The 17818-nt window shown below is 42.6% G+C and overlaps 3 protein-coding genes across 3 annotated transcripts; 1 reads left to right on the forward strand and 2 right to left on the reverse strand.

Moving 5' to 3' along the window:
• Nucleotides 1-676: 676 nt before the first annotated feature.
• On the forward strand, nucleotides 677-9411 carry aldh18a1 (aldehyde dehydrogenase 18 family, member A1; the record flags this gene model as incomplete). Its single annotated transcript, XM_080516658.1, has 15 exons — nucleotides 677-826; nucleotides 1319-1423; nucleotides 1519-1677; nucleotides 2734-2824; nucleotides 3226-3350; nucleotides 5360-5504; nucleotides 5583-5656; nucleotides 5811-5910; nucleotides 6255-6475; nucleotides 6599-6736; nucleotides 6913-7108; nucleotides 7216-7337; nucleotides 7656-7842; nucleotides 8997-9092; nucleotides 9215-9411. Exons 1-15 carry the CDS (start codon nucleotides 683-685, stop codon nucleotides 9409-9411), a joined length of 2100 nt encoding a protein of 699 aa, XP_080372784.1. The 5' UTR covers nucleotides 677-682.
• A 4868-nt stretch (nucleotides 9412-14279) lies between these two features.
• crygmx (crystallin, gamma MX) lies at nucleotides 14280-16223 on the reverse strand (the record flags this gene model as incomplete). Its single annotated transcript, XM_080517467.1, has 4 exons — nucleotides 14280-14555; nucleotides 14823-15065; nucleotides 15769-15839; nucleotides 16193-16223. The coding sequence occupies 4 exons, from the start codon at nucleotides 16221-16223 to the stop codon at nucleotides 14280-14282; spliced, it is 621 nt and encodes a 206-aa protein (XP_080373593.1).
• A 50-nt stretch (nucleotides 16224-16273) lies between these two features.
• On the reverse strand, nucleotides 16274-17285 carry crygmxl2 (crystallin, gamma MX, like 2; the record flags this gene model as incomplete). The annotated part of the gene is made up of 2 exons (XM_080516674.1): nucleotides 16274-16549; nucleotides 17034-17285. Coding segments are annotated over 2 exons (528 nt in total), but the record flags the coding sequence as incomplete, so codon positions are not given.
• Nucleotides 17286-17818: the final 533 nt, after the last annotated feature.

Below are 17818 nucleotides of genomic sequence, written 5' to 3' on the forward strand. Positions count from 1 at the left end.
CATTGGCAACATCTCCTTTCTGTTGTTCTTGATGGCAGTGACAGATATCTGACACAAGTAGAAGAGTTTCAACCCTTTGCTTTAGCAAAATAACTGCGGCCTTCGGAGAAAATCTTTACTGCACCAATGTGCAGCACAACAGTTTTCACATTTGGGTGCTCATGCAGAATGTCCACCATCCTTTCTGGTGTTTGTGAATTAAACTACAACAGTATGTGACTATCTAGAATCTACTTTCTGTTGCTTCAAACGTTTGAAAAGTACCTAGGCATATTTCTAAAAGAATGTAACCTAAACAACAATAAATAATATTTTATTTGTACTTCATTGCTCCTGATTTCAAATTTACTTTCTAGTTTGTCTCTCCTGTTTATGTATATTACAGCAGTAAACTGGCCCATTTTTACTATCAGTTAAAGTTATACATACCTGAAGTACTAAACAAATAAAAGCAGAATGCATTTTGCTTTTTAATTTTTTGTTTAATTTGCTCAGACAGACAGTAATTTATTCCCTATATCAAAGTTCACAAAACATTCTGGTTGCTCCCTTTAGACATAGAAATATGTAGTTGTGGGTTGATTTGGGAAGAACTGACAATAAAGGCTGAATCTTTTTTCCTCTCCAAACAGGAAAATAACGTGTGTTACTAAAAAGCTATGTTGTTGTTTTATAGGTGGCGATGTTGCAGAATCAAGGCAGGGAGATGTTGATCGTCACCAGTGGTGCCGTTGCCTTTGGAAAGCAGAGGCTGAGACATGAGATCCTGTTGTCCCAGAGTGTCCGGCAGGCGCTGCACTCCGGACACAGTCCACTCAAAGACATGGTAAGGAACCATCGAGGATCTTTTTTTTTTTTTTTTGTGTAGCACCAATTAGCCTCAAATGCATGTCGAGGGAAAGCCAGAGGGGAAACATGCAAACTCTGACAACCCACACTCCAACCGTACTTCTTGATGACATGGCACTGCATTTGAGAATCTAAATTTCCTGTTTATTTTTGTGCTTCTTTTGTCAGAGTGGAGTTTAACACTGATAAAATATACATGGAAATATGCCAATTCAAATTCTATTTGTCATGCAGCTCTTTTGAATATAGTCACAAGTGTGTTTCAATAAATATTAGCATGCAACATATTTACGCCATCATAGGGCGGCCCCAAGTTTCTTTGTAACAGCTTGTGCCAAATCTATTAGGCCCACTTAGCTGTCTGCTGAATTTAATCTTCCTCGTGTGAATACCTTCTGGACCTTTATCATTTAATCGAACATCTGTTGGAGGATTTGCATAAAGGAAGGGTTTTGCACTTGCATTGCAGTCCGCGCCGGAGCTGGAGGCCCGAGCCTGTGCCGCAGCAGGACAGAGTGGCCTGATGGCTTTATACGAGGCCATGTTCACCCAGTACAGCACGTGCACTGCACAGGTACGTGCATCGTAAACAGATGCTGCACATGTGTCTTTTCATCACTCATGGCTCTGGAAAGAAAAAAAACGTTTTGCTCTATTCTTTGCTGTCAGGTCTTGGTGACAAATCTGGATTTTCATGATGACCAAAAGAGGCAGAACCTGAGCAGCACGCTGCAGGAGCTGCTGCGTATGAACATCGTGCCCATCATCAATACCAACGACGCTGTGGTTCCCCCTCCGGAGCCCAACAGCGACCTGCAGGGGGTAAATGTGGGTATAGACAGCATGGGGGCGACGCTGGTGCTCCTGATGGTGACAGCAGGAGTGCTGAGGGGTTTTCAGAGACATTTTTTCAATGTAATGTATATGTTTAGTATTCAGTAACCCTTTTTTTTGTTGTTGTTGTTGTTTTTTTTCCTGGAACGCCACCCTGCATCACCTCCCCAACTCCACTACTGAGGCATGTGCATGCTGGGAGGGGGTGGATTGAGATGCATGCAGGTCTAACTTTGCGTTGATGAAAATGCTCGTTTTGTTCTCTTACACAGAATAACAGACACATTTCATTGAGGCTAGATCATTTTATTTGGGGGGGGGGGGGGGTACATTAAGCAGCTGAGCTGCGGTCAGTCAGGTGTTACCATCAAGCTTTGCCACAGCAATGTAATGTACACCTTATTTTGTATGACAATGACTTGAGGCAAAGTGACAAAAGCAAACTATGTCAAGCATAGGACAGTCATTCCCCAAACTAAAAACTTAGTGGCTCTTCCACCATATTTACAGCTAGTGAATGCTGGGTGTTTTCATTTAATTGACATTTAGCCATCATATCGGTACGCTTAGTGCTTGCACTCGAGTGCATACAACTTGAGGCATGCGATACTAAACTGTCAGCAGAGTCACGAGGGGGAAGAGTACGAAGAGGCAGCCACATCTGAGCCAAACACCTTATAGTGGAAAAACATCCTATTTCTATTTCTATCTTTGGGCCAACTCCGTTTATATCCTCGCATATGCAATATATCATTCTTTTGAAAACCTCCCGTGGATTTAATTTGGCTCCGCTTCTTAAAGTGTTTACTTTCTTATCTAATACAAATTGGCACAAGAAGCTGGATCCCTGGTTACCTGATAATTACCGTTTGACTTTCTCCCTGATGGTACAGCAAACAGTGACAGTACATTCGAGTTGAGGTTTTGTTTTTATTCATCAGCTCGGCTCCAGCCGAATAGAGAAGACTGATTTATTGGCGGGCGGTTGACTTCCTGCTGCTACTGTTCGGTCCTCGGGAGCTCATGTCAGCAATTCTTGTGATTGCTTAGGTGATCAGCATTAAGGACAACGACAGCCTGGCAGCGCGGCTCGCCGTCGAGATGAGGGCTGACCTGCTCATCGCGCTGTCTGACGTGGAAGGTATGTGTGCGTTTCCACACCAACAGTCTGGGTCAGCTGTTAGGTAACAACACCATCTGTCTGCGCTCCTCACCGGAGGGGAAGAAGCAGCACTTTCAGGGTCAAATGAGACTCCTGTGAGAAAGACAAACACAGACCTTCTGCCTTCATGTTTGAAATGAATGCTGATGGGGTCGTCACAGCGCCGCCATGCACCCACGACTTGTCAAGTCTCTGCAGTCAGTCGGCATCAACTGAGGAAGTTAAAGTTGTTTTCTATATGTATTTTTAAGAGTTGAACTCCAGGTCAGACTGATTGGGATTTTTGCATCACTCTGATAAAACTGCACATAAAATATTGTTGCATTATTGCGTATTTGTCATCCAGATTGATTTTCTTTGGCTTGTTCTTCATAATGTAGGACTTTACAACAGTCCCCCTGGAACAGATGACGCCAAACTCATTGATATCTTCTACCCCGGAGACCAGCAGTCCATTACCTACGGGACAAAGTCCAGAGTGGGACTGGGTGGTATGGAGGCCAAGGTGGGTCATGGAAACGTTTCTTCACATTAAAATCTACATTCAAGCGTGATCTTGATTAACTTTATTTATTTGGGTAAAGTTAAATGCTTTTTGGATGCTGTGGTTATTTTTGTTTATTTCGATGTTTACAACAGGAGACAAGCCTTCAGCTGAATTCATATATTGCAGAAAACTGACGGCCAAAACTCACCCAATAGGGTCCAATCCAACTGATGAGATGATCTTACATATTTTCAGAATTACAACAAACACAAGAACTTTTGACAGGAAAGTAACTTCACCTAATATGTATATATAGAATATGTGATACAGCACAAGACATTTTTCTGAAGCGTTTTACCAATCCAACTGTCACTATTTTATAAATCAGAAGATAGACAATGGAAACAAACAGTTTGATTTTATTTAACATATCCACCAATACCTTTTTTTACTTTGAAATTAAAACATTTAGAAGATATATTGTGCAAAAGTGATTTTGCCGATATTTTCTATAACGCTTTTGTTATCATGGTAATTGTTTAATTTATCTAAAATAATACCAAATCCTATTTGACTCTTGAAATTTGAACAAATGTTTGTTTGTTTTTTCATTTGGGACTGAAGTGTTTGAGTCTTCGATTCATATTTTGTGCAAATAGGCCACAGAATACAAACTATGTCCGGGCCTTTTTGCCACTTTCTCCTCTGGCTGCAGACACAGTCGCTTCATATTCAAAGGTCTCTGTGGTACCAGGAGCAGCTTTTCTCTGGCTGCAGATACAAGCCCACATAACAGTCCGCTTGTCCACATGAATGAAATTCCCACAATACCTGGATTTTGGCTGAAAAGGGAAGTTTTGGAGCTTTCAGAAAACAGTTGAATTTTTATTGTTCCAACAACGAACGCCCGTTTAGTAGTTCGGACATTTCAACATTGCAGCTAAACAAATGTGAACTGTTTGTTTATGTATTTATTTTTATTAATTAGCCTCCCAAATAATGGAGAGGTCCATGCTGGTAATTATTGTTCTCGCTATATGAAGTTATTCAAAACTATATCAGCCAAACAGTGCCCAGTCTATCCATCTGTTTTCTGTACTGCTTGATCCAACATCCCAGCTGCCTGCGGTCAAAGGCAGGCTAAACCCTGGACAATCGGTCCACAGTGCAGCAAAGTAGAGCCAAGAAAAGTCAAACCTGGACTTGGACCAGAGACATTTTCCTTATGGAGCTAACCACCACACCAATGTGCTGCTTAAAGTATTTAGCCGGAGTATTAAGTATGTCGCCTGCAGGCCAAAAGAGAGTCCAATCTGGCTTTAAGTAAAAATTACAAAGAAAGAATTCATTAAGTACAAATTTTCAATTAACGCAACAGCTGTTGCAAGTGTGTCGACCTTGGGTCATGCATTTTTAGGAAGAATTAGCAGATAAAACAACACAGCAGATTGTGGCAGGAGGCTGTTGTGAAAGCCTGTTTCCTCATTGCTAGCAGATTTTACAATCGATTAATATGTAAGAGCCGTGCGTGCTCATGGCTGCAGAAGTCATGTTCTGTTTAGCGAGAATTACTAAAGCACACAGGTTTTGTAAAAAAAAAAAATGAAAAGAAAAGAAAAGAAAAACAAATCATGATGTTCTTGTAGCTCTGCACTAAAACCAAGAAACCAGTCTGGATCCTCTGCAGTCAAATGGGACTTTATGTTCCCTGAATACACCTGATATACAATAATTCTTAAATATATATTTTTCTATAAATGGTAAATGGACGCGCAACCAATTCCACTTGAGAGATGACCACTCTGCCCAGTAAGTTTTTAACGTACTCTTCGTTGAAATGTATTGACATTCTTGCAGTATACATAGTACACGTTTCTGAATTAATTTGTCTTTTGTCCTCAGTTGCCGGACAGAACAGCAACATCAGATTCGGAAACCAATGTGTCCCTTTGTAAATGTACAGGTAGACATGCGCAGGACCAGTTTGAAGGTTTCACTAACATGGCGTGTAACTCCGGTTCCCGCAGGTGAAGGCTGCTCTCTGGGCGCTCCAGGGCGGCACCTCGGTGGTCATTGCCAACGGCACTCATCCCAAAGTCACGGGCCACGTCATCACCGACATTGTCGAAGGGAAGAAAGTAGGAACCTTCTTCTCTGAAATCAAACCTGCAGGTAAGCCGAACGATCGCTGTCTGTCTCGCATCGCCGCGGCGTCCGCTGGCCTTCATCTGCTGCGCTGCTGCCCTGCAGGACCATCAGTGGAGGAGCAGACAGAAATGGCGAGTAACTGTGGTAGAAGCCTTGCCTCACTGCTTCCAGATCAGGTAATGCATCGTTTTTGGATGCAAAATGTCACAAAGTGAAGTTCCCATTCGATAAATGCATTGTGTCCATGATTGTATAGCGTTCAAAATCTTACAAAGACCCACAGTTGTGAGCTGTGGAGAAATGATCAATACCCGTAATTTGTGTTGTCAGAGAAGTGAGATCATCTGTCGTCTCGCAGACCTTTTGACTGAAAGGAAGGAAGAAATTCTGGCTGCAAACAAAATGGACATGGACCTGGCTGTCAGTGCAGGTATCAAGATTATCACATAGCGTCTGTGTTTAGGTTTAAAGGCGACGCGGCGTAGTACCTGAAATGTGCACCACTGTTTAAGTCTTCACTGCCTCTCGTGTGCCCTGCTTAGTTGTTATTAATACTGAAGTAAATATTTGTTAAAGGTGATGATATGGACTGTGCAGCCTTGTGCTTTGGGGTGTTTTTTTTTTTTTTTTAGAGTGATATGAAAAGCCCTCCTTGAGTGCTATCCACTATTATCTATCCATTATAGTCATATTTCTAATCCATAACTCGCCACCAGAGGGCAACCATTACTTTCTCTCTAGTCTGAAGACTCACTCTGCCTTCTCCTCTCACAGGCCATTTGCTTCCAGCCATGCTGAAGCGTCTGAGCCTGTCACCTTCCAAACTCAACAGCCTGGCCATCGGCCTGCGTCAGATAGCCGCGGCCGCCCAGGACAGTGTGGGCCGTGTGCTGCGCAGGACCAGGGTGGCTCACAACCTGGAGCTGGAGCAGATCACAGTACCTATTGGCGTGCTTCTTGTCATCTTTGAGGCCCGACCGGACTGCCTGCCACAGGTCCTTTTTTTCTTTTTTTCCTAATAGTCCCGTCTATTTCATCAAGTTTTTGAAGAAAAAAGAAAAAAAAAACAAATCTGCTCCTGTCTCACTCATTTATCCCCATATTTATTTGGTGTGCAGGTGTCCGCCCTGGCCATAGCCAGTGGCAACGCTCTTCTGTTGAAGGGGGGTAAAGAGGCAGCCAACACCAACCGCGTGCTCCACCAGCTCACCCAGGAGGCTCTTTCCATGCACGGCGTCAGAGAGGCCGTGCAGCTGGTGAGCTCATTTGTCGTTCAAAGGCAGCATGAATACAATCTCCGCATGCTTGTCACATCTCACTGACGTGGGGTCAGAGTGCCCCACCTCCGTCATTCACCCGTCAGCTTCGCGGAATGTCATTTGTTTTCCTAATAACTCCAACATAAACTCTCGGCCCGGTTCCGACGAGCAAGGTGAGCACCCGCGAGGAGGTTGAGGATCTGTGCCGACTGGACAAGGTGATTGACTTGATCATCCCGCGAGGTTCCTCCCAGCTGGTGCGAGACATTCAGCGAGCGGCCAAGGGCATCCCGGTGCTGGGCCACAGCGAGGGAATCTGCCACGTCTACGTCGATGCCGAGGCCAGCGTGGATAAAGTCATTAAAATAGGTCAGTAAAATGAACATTTCATCCCATATCACAGATGTCTTCTACAATAAAGGTTAAGTACTTGCAAGACAGGCTTCGTGATATAAATTGCTGCTATCTTGTTCCAGTGAGGGACTCCAAGTGTGACTACCCAGCTGCATGCAATGCAATGGAAACTCTGCTGATCCACCGGGACATCCTCAGGACTCCTCTGTTCGATCAAATAATTGACATGCTGCGCACTGAACGGGTAAAATAACACAAGCGTCTCGTCGCCCTGTTGAACGAATGGCCAAATCGGTTTTCTCAAATACTTTTAAATAAAACTGATTAGTTCAGAATATTTCAACTTGAAAATAACTTTGGATTGTCATTTAGGCCAAATAAACAAAATTGACAGGTTGATTTACTATACAGATAAAACAACAGGAAAAGAAAATCATTATAGTGTCATTTATATATATATGGTTTTAGGTGCTAAATGAAAGAGCCGTCTGTTTTTGTTTGTATTATTGTTTCAGTGTTGTTCCCTTTGAGTGATCCTGCATCTGTTGCATGTCATCATCAGGTCAAGATTCACGCAGGCCCTCGGTTCGCCTCCTACCTGACGTTCAGCCCCTCAGAGGCCAAGTCCCTCAGGACAGAGTACGGAGACCTGGAGTGCTGCATGGAGGTGGTGGACAGCATGCAGGAGGCCGTGGACCATATACACAAGTACGGCAGCTCCCACACGGACGTCATCATCACGGAAAATGGTAGGTGACACTGCGGCTCACCCTGTTAATTAGCATTTTAAAACCACCAGCACTCGCCCACTACTTCAGTCACATCTTGCCTCACTCTGTCCAAGATGCATCTGTCAGTTCTGGTCGGCGTCGTCCCGGTCCACGCCTCTCTCCGTCACCTTCCAACATTCATCAAGTTCTCCCGCTCACCGTTGTCGATTTATTTCCCCTTCCCGCTCACTTTCTGCCACGGCGGCTAATGAGCAGTGACATTTTGTTGTCAAGATGAGTGCACACCCTCCCTTTGTGACTCTAATGTAGTGGACAGAAGCCATTTAAAATGTACAGCAGATGATTCACAGTTTAAAAGACTCGTCCCCGTCATAACTTTGAATCACGCTCAAACATTCCCCTGTCTTTTGAAGAGAGCCATCACACGGCATCTTGCCTAACATGTTGTGATGGAAACTGTCCTGTGCAGCCCCCGCAGAGGATTCCCTGATTTTACAGGCTGTGACCATATTGCACGTGGACAGTGTTGACACTTTGCCATTTTTCATCTTTCTTTTTTTCTAATTCCACAGAAATGCTCAAGCAAACTTGTTGTAAACTAAATGATTCTTTAACATAAAAGTGAAACTGCAAGATTTAAATAGATATACTGAGTGTTTTCCACTTTCTTTTGACAATCGAATCATTGAGCACCATTTCAAAAGCGCATTTCTTCACTGACTCATCTGGAGTGAAGGATTAACTGCTGCCCTCTGGTGGCATACACAAGGTACCTCAATGAAATACTTGTAACTTTCACCAAATACTGTATGTGACTGAGGAGATTGTGGACATAAAGCCGGTCCAGGAGGGATGGTTTGAGATATTGAGGCATGTAGATGAACGAAGATCACTTTTTTTTTGGCAAAAAAGGATTAAAGAAGGGTTCCTGTGAGGTCAAAAGAAAACGAGCTAGCCTAAATCTAGATTATCTGTTTAGACATTGAATCGAGTAACTCAAGGAAATCTGTTGGTGACATTTAGACTTTTAAACATGACAACAGAAATGTGATGTGTATCTAAAGTTTGAATGGCTAGAATGGCTTCAAATCTGCTGTACCTGCAAAACAAACGGTATTATGCCAATTTAATCAATCTGAGATCTTAAAGACAGACATGACTCTTTCCCACAGAGGACACAGCGGAGAAGTTCCTGCAGCAGCTGGACAGTGCCTGTGTTTTCTGGAACGCCAGCTCTCGTTTCGCTGATGGCTACCGGTTTGGACTGGGTGTGTGGTAGATTTGTTAGGATACCCACTACTTTACTTTTCAGTCTCTTTTTTTTCCTCAGCATCCTGCTTCATTGTATTTTCCCTGAACGCTGGCCTGCCGCCTTCTTTATTCTCTGCAGGAGCAGAGGTGGGCATCAGCACGGCTCGCATTCACGCCCGGGGGCCTGTGGGCCTGGAGGGGCTCCTCACCACCAAGTGGGTCCTGAGAGGCGACGGCCACACGGCAGCTGACTTCTCGGAGAGCGGCACCATGAAGTATCTCCATGAAAACCTGCCAGTCAGTCAGACTTTACCTGGTCAAAGGGACAGCAACTAGTCCAGGACTCCAACCAGCTGTGGTTCTCCGCAATAAACTCCCAGGGTCTTTATAAAGATGTTTTAAAGTCTACCTCAGCCTGTTATACACATATTCACCTTGTGTACGAGTTCCGTAAGTCGCCTTAGTACAGTCTTGCAAGAGGCATCGCCACGACACTCAATACACAGGTATGCAGTGATTAAGGAAACAGTGAGCATTGGCTGATGTTTACTTAATGTAAAGTTACAAATTCTACTCTGGTTGTGTCTTTGGTGATGCTAGAACATGAAACTCAGTTTTTCCTGATGATGAATCTATCTGACTGCTCAGTTTTATAGTGTTCGCCACAGCAAGTCATTACAACCTGCACTATAGACTATAAAGCAAAGTATTATTAAGACTGACGTGTTATAAGTTGATTAAGAATATTTGCAACTTATCAACATCTTCTACAATTTAAAAAAGAGATCCATTGTATGTAAGTTTATTTGAAGGTAAAGTAAAGTAGCACATGCAGCCGTACTTAAAAGTACTCAAAAGCACTCAATTTCCTTTTTTACTGAACTACATTTTTATCAGGTCAGGAAATTGTTGAGTCTATTCTGCCAATAAAACAACAGTATTATTGAGAAGTATGCTTTTGATTAATTCAAATAGCACTTTTTTTGATATTTCATATTGGCTATTCAAACCATTCCTTATAGAACTCGTGCGCTCAGCCTTATATTGTTTTATGTTATTGTAGCATTTCATACTTTACATTTAGTCAATCAGACGATGGGCTTTAACTATTTTGTTTAGTATTGATTTCAGGACATGATACTGAAGCATGAATTTTATCAAACATAGAAAATGTATTAATGTCACAACAAAATGCAATTTTGGGGGGTAAAACTGTCAAAACTTTATAAAACTTGAATATTAAATTTGGTGATGTCATTTCAGCACAAGAAACAGTGAGTCAACAAACATACCAAAACATATCATTAACAACAAAAGGCACTTTATCAGCTCAGTATGGTGATTGGTCATTTTATTGTATGGAAAGAGTCAAAGTATTGGTTGAATAAAATACTTCTTTGAATTTGATCCCGGTTCATAATTCAAGCCTGATTTGTAGAGATTACATTGAATCAGCCTGTAAAACCATATTTGTCAATACATGTTGACAAACATTTTCTTTCATACACCTGGTTGTTAACAAGCTTTTTTTTTAATTATATGAAACCTGCAACCCTTTATATTTTACCATTTCTAATGCTATAATTAAATATTAGACCCTTTGAATTCTGTGAGTTTACAACCTGTAAGACTAAAAACTCTTATATACCATGTACATACAATGCAAAGGGCATAATTGAACAAGTGTCACTAAATATCTCAGGAATAATTACGGTATTTAGTTGTGACTTCTCATAAAGTGTGTATTTAAATGGCCATACTGTCGACTATGCATATCAACAAATACAGTGTGAATATTTTTATATTACTGTTCTAAAGCACCAATCAGGTCCACTGAATGAGACTATGGATTTATTACCAAAGCAAATAGGCCAAAACAAAATGTTCCATTTTCAATAAGTCTACAAATCACACACAAGTCGCTCCCATCTCTGCGTTTCAGCACAACCATTTAATCTGGAGTCCCGTGACTGTCAAACTTTTTATTGTTGGGAAGAAACGTGAAGCGAGGACGCGCCGCCAAACGTAATATTATGGCCGCTAAAGGGTTAATTAGAGGACTTTATAAACTTTATATACTTGAACTGGCGCACCTCCGTCTCAGTTCCTATTTTTAAAATTTATTTATTTAAATAGCGTTACCAGTTTTTCTACTCATTTCTTTTTCATGCTTTGTTGCGTTCCTCCTTGTTTCTCGTGGCGCCCAGAGCCTCTGTCAGAGCAGAGATCGTAATTGACAAGCTGCCTCCTTCCAGCTTGAGGGGAGAACGCGACTGCTTTTAAATTAAGCTCTGTACCATTTCAGCCTCTGAGCTGCTATCTGATGTCTTACGGTGCACATTTAAGGTTTGATTTGGGTGTTTTAATAGCTGCATTGTAGAATAAAAAAGAAAGTTGAAAAAGAATATTTTGGTGTTGTTCTTACTTTCTTTGAATTTCTTTTTTTAAATGCAAAAATGTTGAGGATTTTTTTTCTTTCTTTTTTTTACTCAAAACATGTATGTTCATCTCTGTCCTGACGTGCGTCTTTCTACTCTCACAGAGAACACAAATTAATGGAACGGGTGGGGGGGGGGGGGTGCATAGTGATCTGAAAAACAGATGTCTAAAAAGGCCCTTTTTAAAGTTGCCCATAGGGGAATTCATATTGCTGGAAGTGGGGCAAGGAAGATGGAAGACAATACTATAGAGGTTTAATTATCCAGCCATCACAAATGAAAAGCGAGAAAAAGGAGAACTGAGACTAATAATGGAATCACAGGCTTATGTTCTGGGTTTCTCTTGTTTCTCCCTCTTTTTTTTTTCCTCTTCTCTTTTCTATCATCTAAAGAATTCATTCTCCAAAATGCACTACTTACCCTTCAATCGGCTCCCCGTCACAAGTCCAAAGGGTTCAGAGATGAAGAGGCAGACAAAACTCGGATCTCACTCTTTTGTCCTTTTTATGTGTGAAGCGATTGAAAATATCATCTAAATGACTTGAGGTAGAGGAGAAACTGGGGACAGTGAGTACTGCCGCTTTGATGCAGTGAATCGTATTTTACTATATCTTGTGGATCAGAGTTGTTTGTTACAGTTACAGTAGTTACTGAGGGGAAGGTGTACACCCGGTGACTTTATGCAGGTGAAGCAATACTGAGGAGGGTTTTGTTGTGAAATTGAGCCATTTCATTAACAACAACCAAAATAAGTCATTTGTATTTGTCTTCGAATTGTTTTAATAGCTTCTTAAAGATTTCCACAATAAGCTCCGTCTTATTGTTTCATTTATTTCATTTAATTCTCTTGCAGTCAAACTGTGAGGGCGGTCGAAATGAAAATATTGAAATTATATCCGGGAAAATATGATCTCATGTTCTTTTTCATATAATTCAACCCGAACACTGACATTAAGGCATCGACTTTATTGCTGCTGTTGATATTTCTGCAGTCTGTTTTCAGTTGTTTCTGTGTTGTGGTTCGTAGTGTTGCTTCACTGGCAGAAATGAATACAGTATTTTCACTCTGTTCACAGCGTGAATATTCTGAGTTCAAGAAAGACTTTGGAGCCTTTCCGTGCAAAGTTTGCATTTTGTTCCTGTGAGTGGTTTTTTTTCTTTTTCCTTCCCACAGCCCAACCCTTTTGTTAAAATGATTGACTCTAAATATTGCCTTCACCAATACTCAGCTGGGATCTCATCTCAGCCTCCCATGACCTTAAGTGCAGAAAATGAAGACATTTTTTGATAGATTTCTTTTATGTAAAGCTGGGATCATATTAATCATAAAATCAAATGAACATGTTATTTCTAGTTACGTGTGAGTCTAAAATGTTTTTTTTTCTTTTTTGTGTGTGTCCTTGTTAATGTTTAAAGCTCCTGCCCCCTTTTGACCTTAGATTAACTTCTACTTATATCTTGAGCCAGGCAGCCTGTACATTCTCCTCTCATCTCTTCTAAGGCATTGCCCCCAGACCCCAGCTGATCAGATCCCGTGTTGCGCCCTGTTGATGTTGTGTTGTCCGCTGGGCATTGTTGTCCACAGATATGAAAAAGGAATGATGAGGGCAAATCACTGGACGCGTACAGCAAAGCTGACAGTCCTTTAATTGGACATTACTCAAGGCCAAAACTCATATTTCTTGTACTTGATCTTAAGAGACTCTCAAATGCGCTCCCTGCTGGGCTTCAAAATTTTTTGAATCAATAATTAATGGTCAAAGTTATTTATTCATGTGTATCTTCGCCAATTACGCAGCGTCTAATTAACAATTTCAATAATTGATATTTATTTCTGAAAGGGTTCAGTATCTTGGGCTGATGAAAAATGCATGAGCCGGGATGTGGACTGGGTTTTGTTTTTTGTTCTGAGAGAGCTTGATGCTCGGGGCTAATACCAGGCCACTTTGACTCCAACTCTTTGAGTTGGCACTGGCCCTGTGATGTGGATCTAATACGGGCATCTTTCATGGACCCAAAGCGCTTACTCTGTACCATGTGATCTCATAAAGACTCCAACATGCCCATTCTGAGATACCCTTTTTTTTTTTTTTTTTTTGTCTTTAATAGTGAACTTCAAAGAATGAGTTTCTGTTTCCTTGATAATTTTCCTTTGTGTATGTGGACCGACGATATCACGGAAAAAAAAAACTGTAGAAACTCTCAGTCTCGCTCGGACCTCGGTGGTTACATGACTGCATCTTACTCTGTGGCCTGATGAAACTAAAGTTCAAACGCTGTGTTAAAGAGGAAAAATATCACTCAGATTCATGACAAGCCATATCCCCCTGATCTTTTGATAGTGACAGCTGTAGTAGTCAATAGAAAATGAACAAAGGCTCTCTTTAGTTGACTTTCATCAAGTTTTCATTTATTGTGATTCCAGTAGGACAGGAGGTTGGGGACTGGCGAGGCAAATCGTTTTGCAATGGAGCAACCAATGCAAAAAAAAAAAAGACTTGACTGTGAGCATTGCTTGGGTTGGAGATGAACTTCACCCAACAACGCAAAGCAACCCAACTAAACCAGACCCTCAACGTGAGACGCACTGAAACCCCCCATTAATCAAATGTGCGGCTTCAGGTTCGGACAGCAGAGTGTTGAGACGACACTGAAACAGTGGTGAGATTGGGGGGAGACATGAGGGTGGAATCTTAACAATTGGGGGGGGGGGGGGGGGGGGGGTGGGGGGGTGGGGGGGGAATCAATAAGGGTTAAAAAACTGAATCAGTTGAGCTCGGTGACACGCCTCAGGGACCCGATGGTGGGGGTGGTGCTTCCCCACTCGCTGTGTCTCCTGTACTCGCCGGGACGCAGGAAGTACTGGCGCCCCCTGTAGTTGGGGTGTTCGTGCAGCATCCAGTAGCCCTCCATGACGTTGACGGAGGAGATGTCGCGCGTGTGGAAGCGCTCATGCAGATCTGGGCAGTCATCCATTAGCTCCAGATTCTGGCCTCCAAAGTCGGACCGCTCAAAGATCTTCATCCTGTAGTTCCCATTGTACTGAGGAAGACATGAGGAAATAAAAGTTACGGTTGCCGCGTCAGGCGAACACTTCAACTCCTCCACCACAGTCGCACGTAAACAGGCCTGGTTTAATAAGTTCAGTGGACAGAGAAATGTGCTAAAACGGCTACTGGCACAGAGCAGTGAAAGCAGCAGCACTGGGCTTGAGAACTAAATAACGCCGAACTGGCACTTTTACAGATAAACCCTTTTTTCGTGGGAACATTTGCTGCAAACAGTGTCGGACATGAGTTAAAAACTCACAGGTGGCACCATACGGCAGGAGCGGATGCAGTCATTGAAGCCTGCCCAGCGTTGGTAGTCGGGGTACTCTCCCTTGTGCAGCATGTACTGGTAGCCGCCGTAGTTTGACTTCTCATAGGCCACCCAGCAACCGCTCTCAACCCTTATTGAGTTACAGCGGCTGAAGTGGTTCTGCATCTCGGGGCAGTCACTACTGCACTCGTAGTGACGGCCCTGGAAGTTCCTGTCTTCATAGAAGATAATCTGCGTGCAACAGATGAGAGGACATCACAACATCAGTGCAAAGGCCGAGACAAGACGACGAGTTTTTTTTCAGGACTTAAAAAACAAGGAGGAAAAAAATCATTACCATAATCGTACCATTTGGTATTCCGAACAAGGATTTCAAGTTGCTTATATTGAACAAAGTTTTTTTTTTGACAGAATATCTGGCAGTGAATAAGTTTTAAAAAGATAAACTAAAGGGAGTTTCAAAAAAAAAGTCCCAGATGATGTGCCGGAAGCAAAGTTGAACAAAATGCTGTATAGCATGTGGTATATTTTAATAAAGTGAAAGGGAAGTTTACAAGACTTTGTGAAAAGTTTTTGGTCTTTTCCCTCATGAGATTTGACTCTAATTGCAGTAGAAATGTCCTTAACAGAACAAAAAGATTTCTATCTGCAGATTTCATTTTAAATTCCTTTTCATTAATTAAAGATTATTTCATTAAATTGTGATGCACAAGCCTTTGTAGAACAACTGACCAATACATTTTTTACCTCTGAAATTCAACAGCTATTACTTTGTGAAGCTCTTCAGCATTTTTATTTGACAATAAAGAAAACAATCTGAATTATTCCTTGCAGCAGGTATTATTTCATCTGCTGTTTAAGCAAATAAATATTCCGCATGTCAAATATCGCCGCTAAAACCATCTCAACTGTAAAATCTGTGAGGTTTTCTTACCTTGCCCATTGTAACTGTGTAAAGTTCAGACCAGACCAGTCGGTAGGCTGTATCGGACCTCTTTATAGACCCTGCTGGGATCAGGGCTTTGCAAACGTGAAACAAAGCTTCGTCGTGTCAGCACAGTTTGCGCTATGGACGGCAGAACACTATAGGACCGGTGAGCTGCGGCGGCTGCTTTGTCTTTGTCAAAGCTCTGTCTGTCTGTCTATGGAAAATACTGTACAACTGCATTTTCTCAAAGGCCTACAACAACAGCAGCAACATGTGCCTTTATGGACGTGAATGCCAGAAACCTATGACAGAAAAGACAGGGTGTGTTTCCATAGGTTTTTTTTTTTTTGGTACTTTTCTTGCAGTAATGTGCTTTTATGGTGTCATCATGAGCAGGAAGCAAGTGCGCAGCTTTTTATTTGCAGTTCACACTCATACACAAACAACTTCACAACAAACATGGTGCAAAATTAAATGTTCAACGTTTATTTAAGATGCGCATGGATGGTGTTTACATGGGAGTCCTCATTCTCCTGAATGAGCCCACCATGGGGTTGTGGCAGCCCCAGTCGCCACAGGCCCTGTACTCCCCGGGCCGCAGGAAATACTGGCGTCCCCTGTAGTTGGGGTGCTCGTAGAAGACCCAGAAACCCTCCAGGATGTTGCAGGAGTAAATGTCACGGAAACGGAAGCGGTCGAGCACGTTGGGGCAGTCGTCCATGAACTCCATAGTGTGTCCCATCATGTCGGGCCTGTTGTAGATCCTCATCCTGTAGGAGCCTCTGTACTGTATGTGCAAGAGACAAGAGCAAGATCACTATGCTGTTCCGGTAGCGGTGAACCCTGAGGAGAACTCTTTAGTGGAGCTGGTTTTTTAATTCAAGAGAGTACTTGCATGACTCTTTTTTTTTTTCTTTTCCTGAGGTAACAAATGAGGATGAGCACTAACTCTTCAGGAGCATGATTGAATTAGATTTTTTTTTTTTTTTTACCTCCCCAAACTGCCAAAAACACTAAATGTGACGAGCAGAATTATAGTGACGGCACAAAGTCTTTTGGGGGACTCGTCATATTCCTTTTAAAGCTGCTTGTGCCTCTCCTAGCGGGCCTTGCAGCCGAGACTTTTATGCCATGACCTGCATGAGTATCTGTAAATGACATCAAAAAGCCCGTGATTGACATCCAATTCTGAAGCGCCATTTGATGTACAAGGTGAGCGGGGGATAGAGAGGGAGACTACCAACTCCTATCTGTCGGTTTGATTGACTTACGGGGGGGAACATCTGGCAGGAGCGCACGCAGTTGTTGAAACCCATCCAGCTGCGGTACTCGGGGTACTCGCCGGGGCTGAGGATGTACTGGTAGCCCATGTAGTGGGGCTTCTCGTAGGCCACACAGTGACCCCCGCTGACCCGGATGGAGTTGCAGCAGTTGAAGTGCCTGAAGGTGTCCATGCAGTCACTGCTGCACTCCCAGTGGCGGCCCTGGAAGTTGCGGCCCTCGTAGAAGATGATCTTGGAAAAAAGGAGGTTAAAAAAGACAAAAAAGAAAAAAAGTTTTCTTTGGATTCTCTAGTTGCTGTACTGCTGAGCAGACTGTAGGGGACACTGCTCTCCCTTAAACAAACTCAATTACTTTTCATGAGACCTTCAAACTTTTCCTGTGCTCCTGTGTAACAGTTGGAGAGTTTAACAACTAGCTAAGCTACTTTCCCATCGAAAAGGTTTAGGTGTTTTTTTTGTCCAATCAGAAAAAAACCCCACCTAAACTCCCCAAATGTGAGGATACACAAATAAAAGCGAACAACATTTTCACTGAATTGAGAACCTCTCCTGCTCCGCCACTCATACACTGCATTTCTATCTCAAATAGCAGCATTTCCATCTTCTCCTCCTCGTATCAAACTGACGTCTTCCTGCATGTGATCTCATACCTTTCCCATGGTTGTGGGGCTGTGGATGTTTGCGCACCGTAGCCCCAGACACTCTAAGAGGTCCTTTTATACTCTCCTGCTGGTGATGAGGCCTCTGACACGTCAGGGACTACTACTCTTTAC

The sequence above is a fragment of the Blennius ocellaris genome (genome assembly GCF_963422515.1).
Source record: "Blennius ocellaris genome assembly, chromosome: 21".
In the NCBI taxonomy this organism is placed as follows: Eukaryota; Metazoa; Chordata; class Actinopteri; order Blenniiformes; family Blenniidae; genus Blennius; species Blennius ocellaris.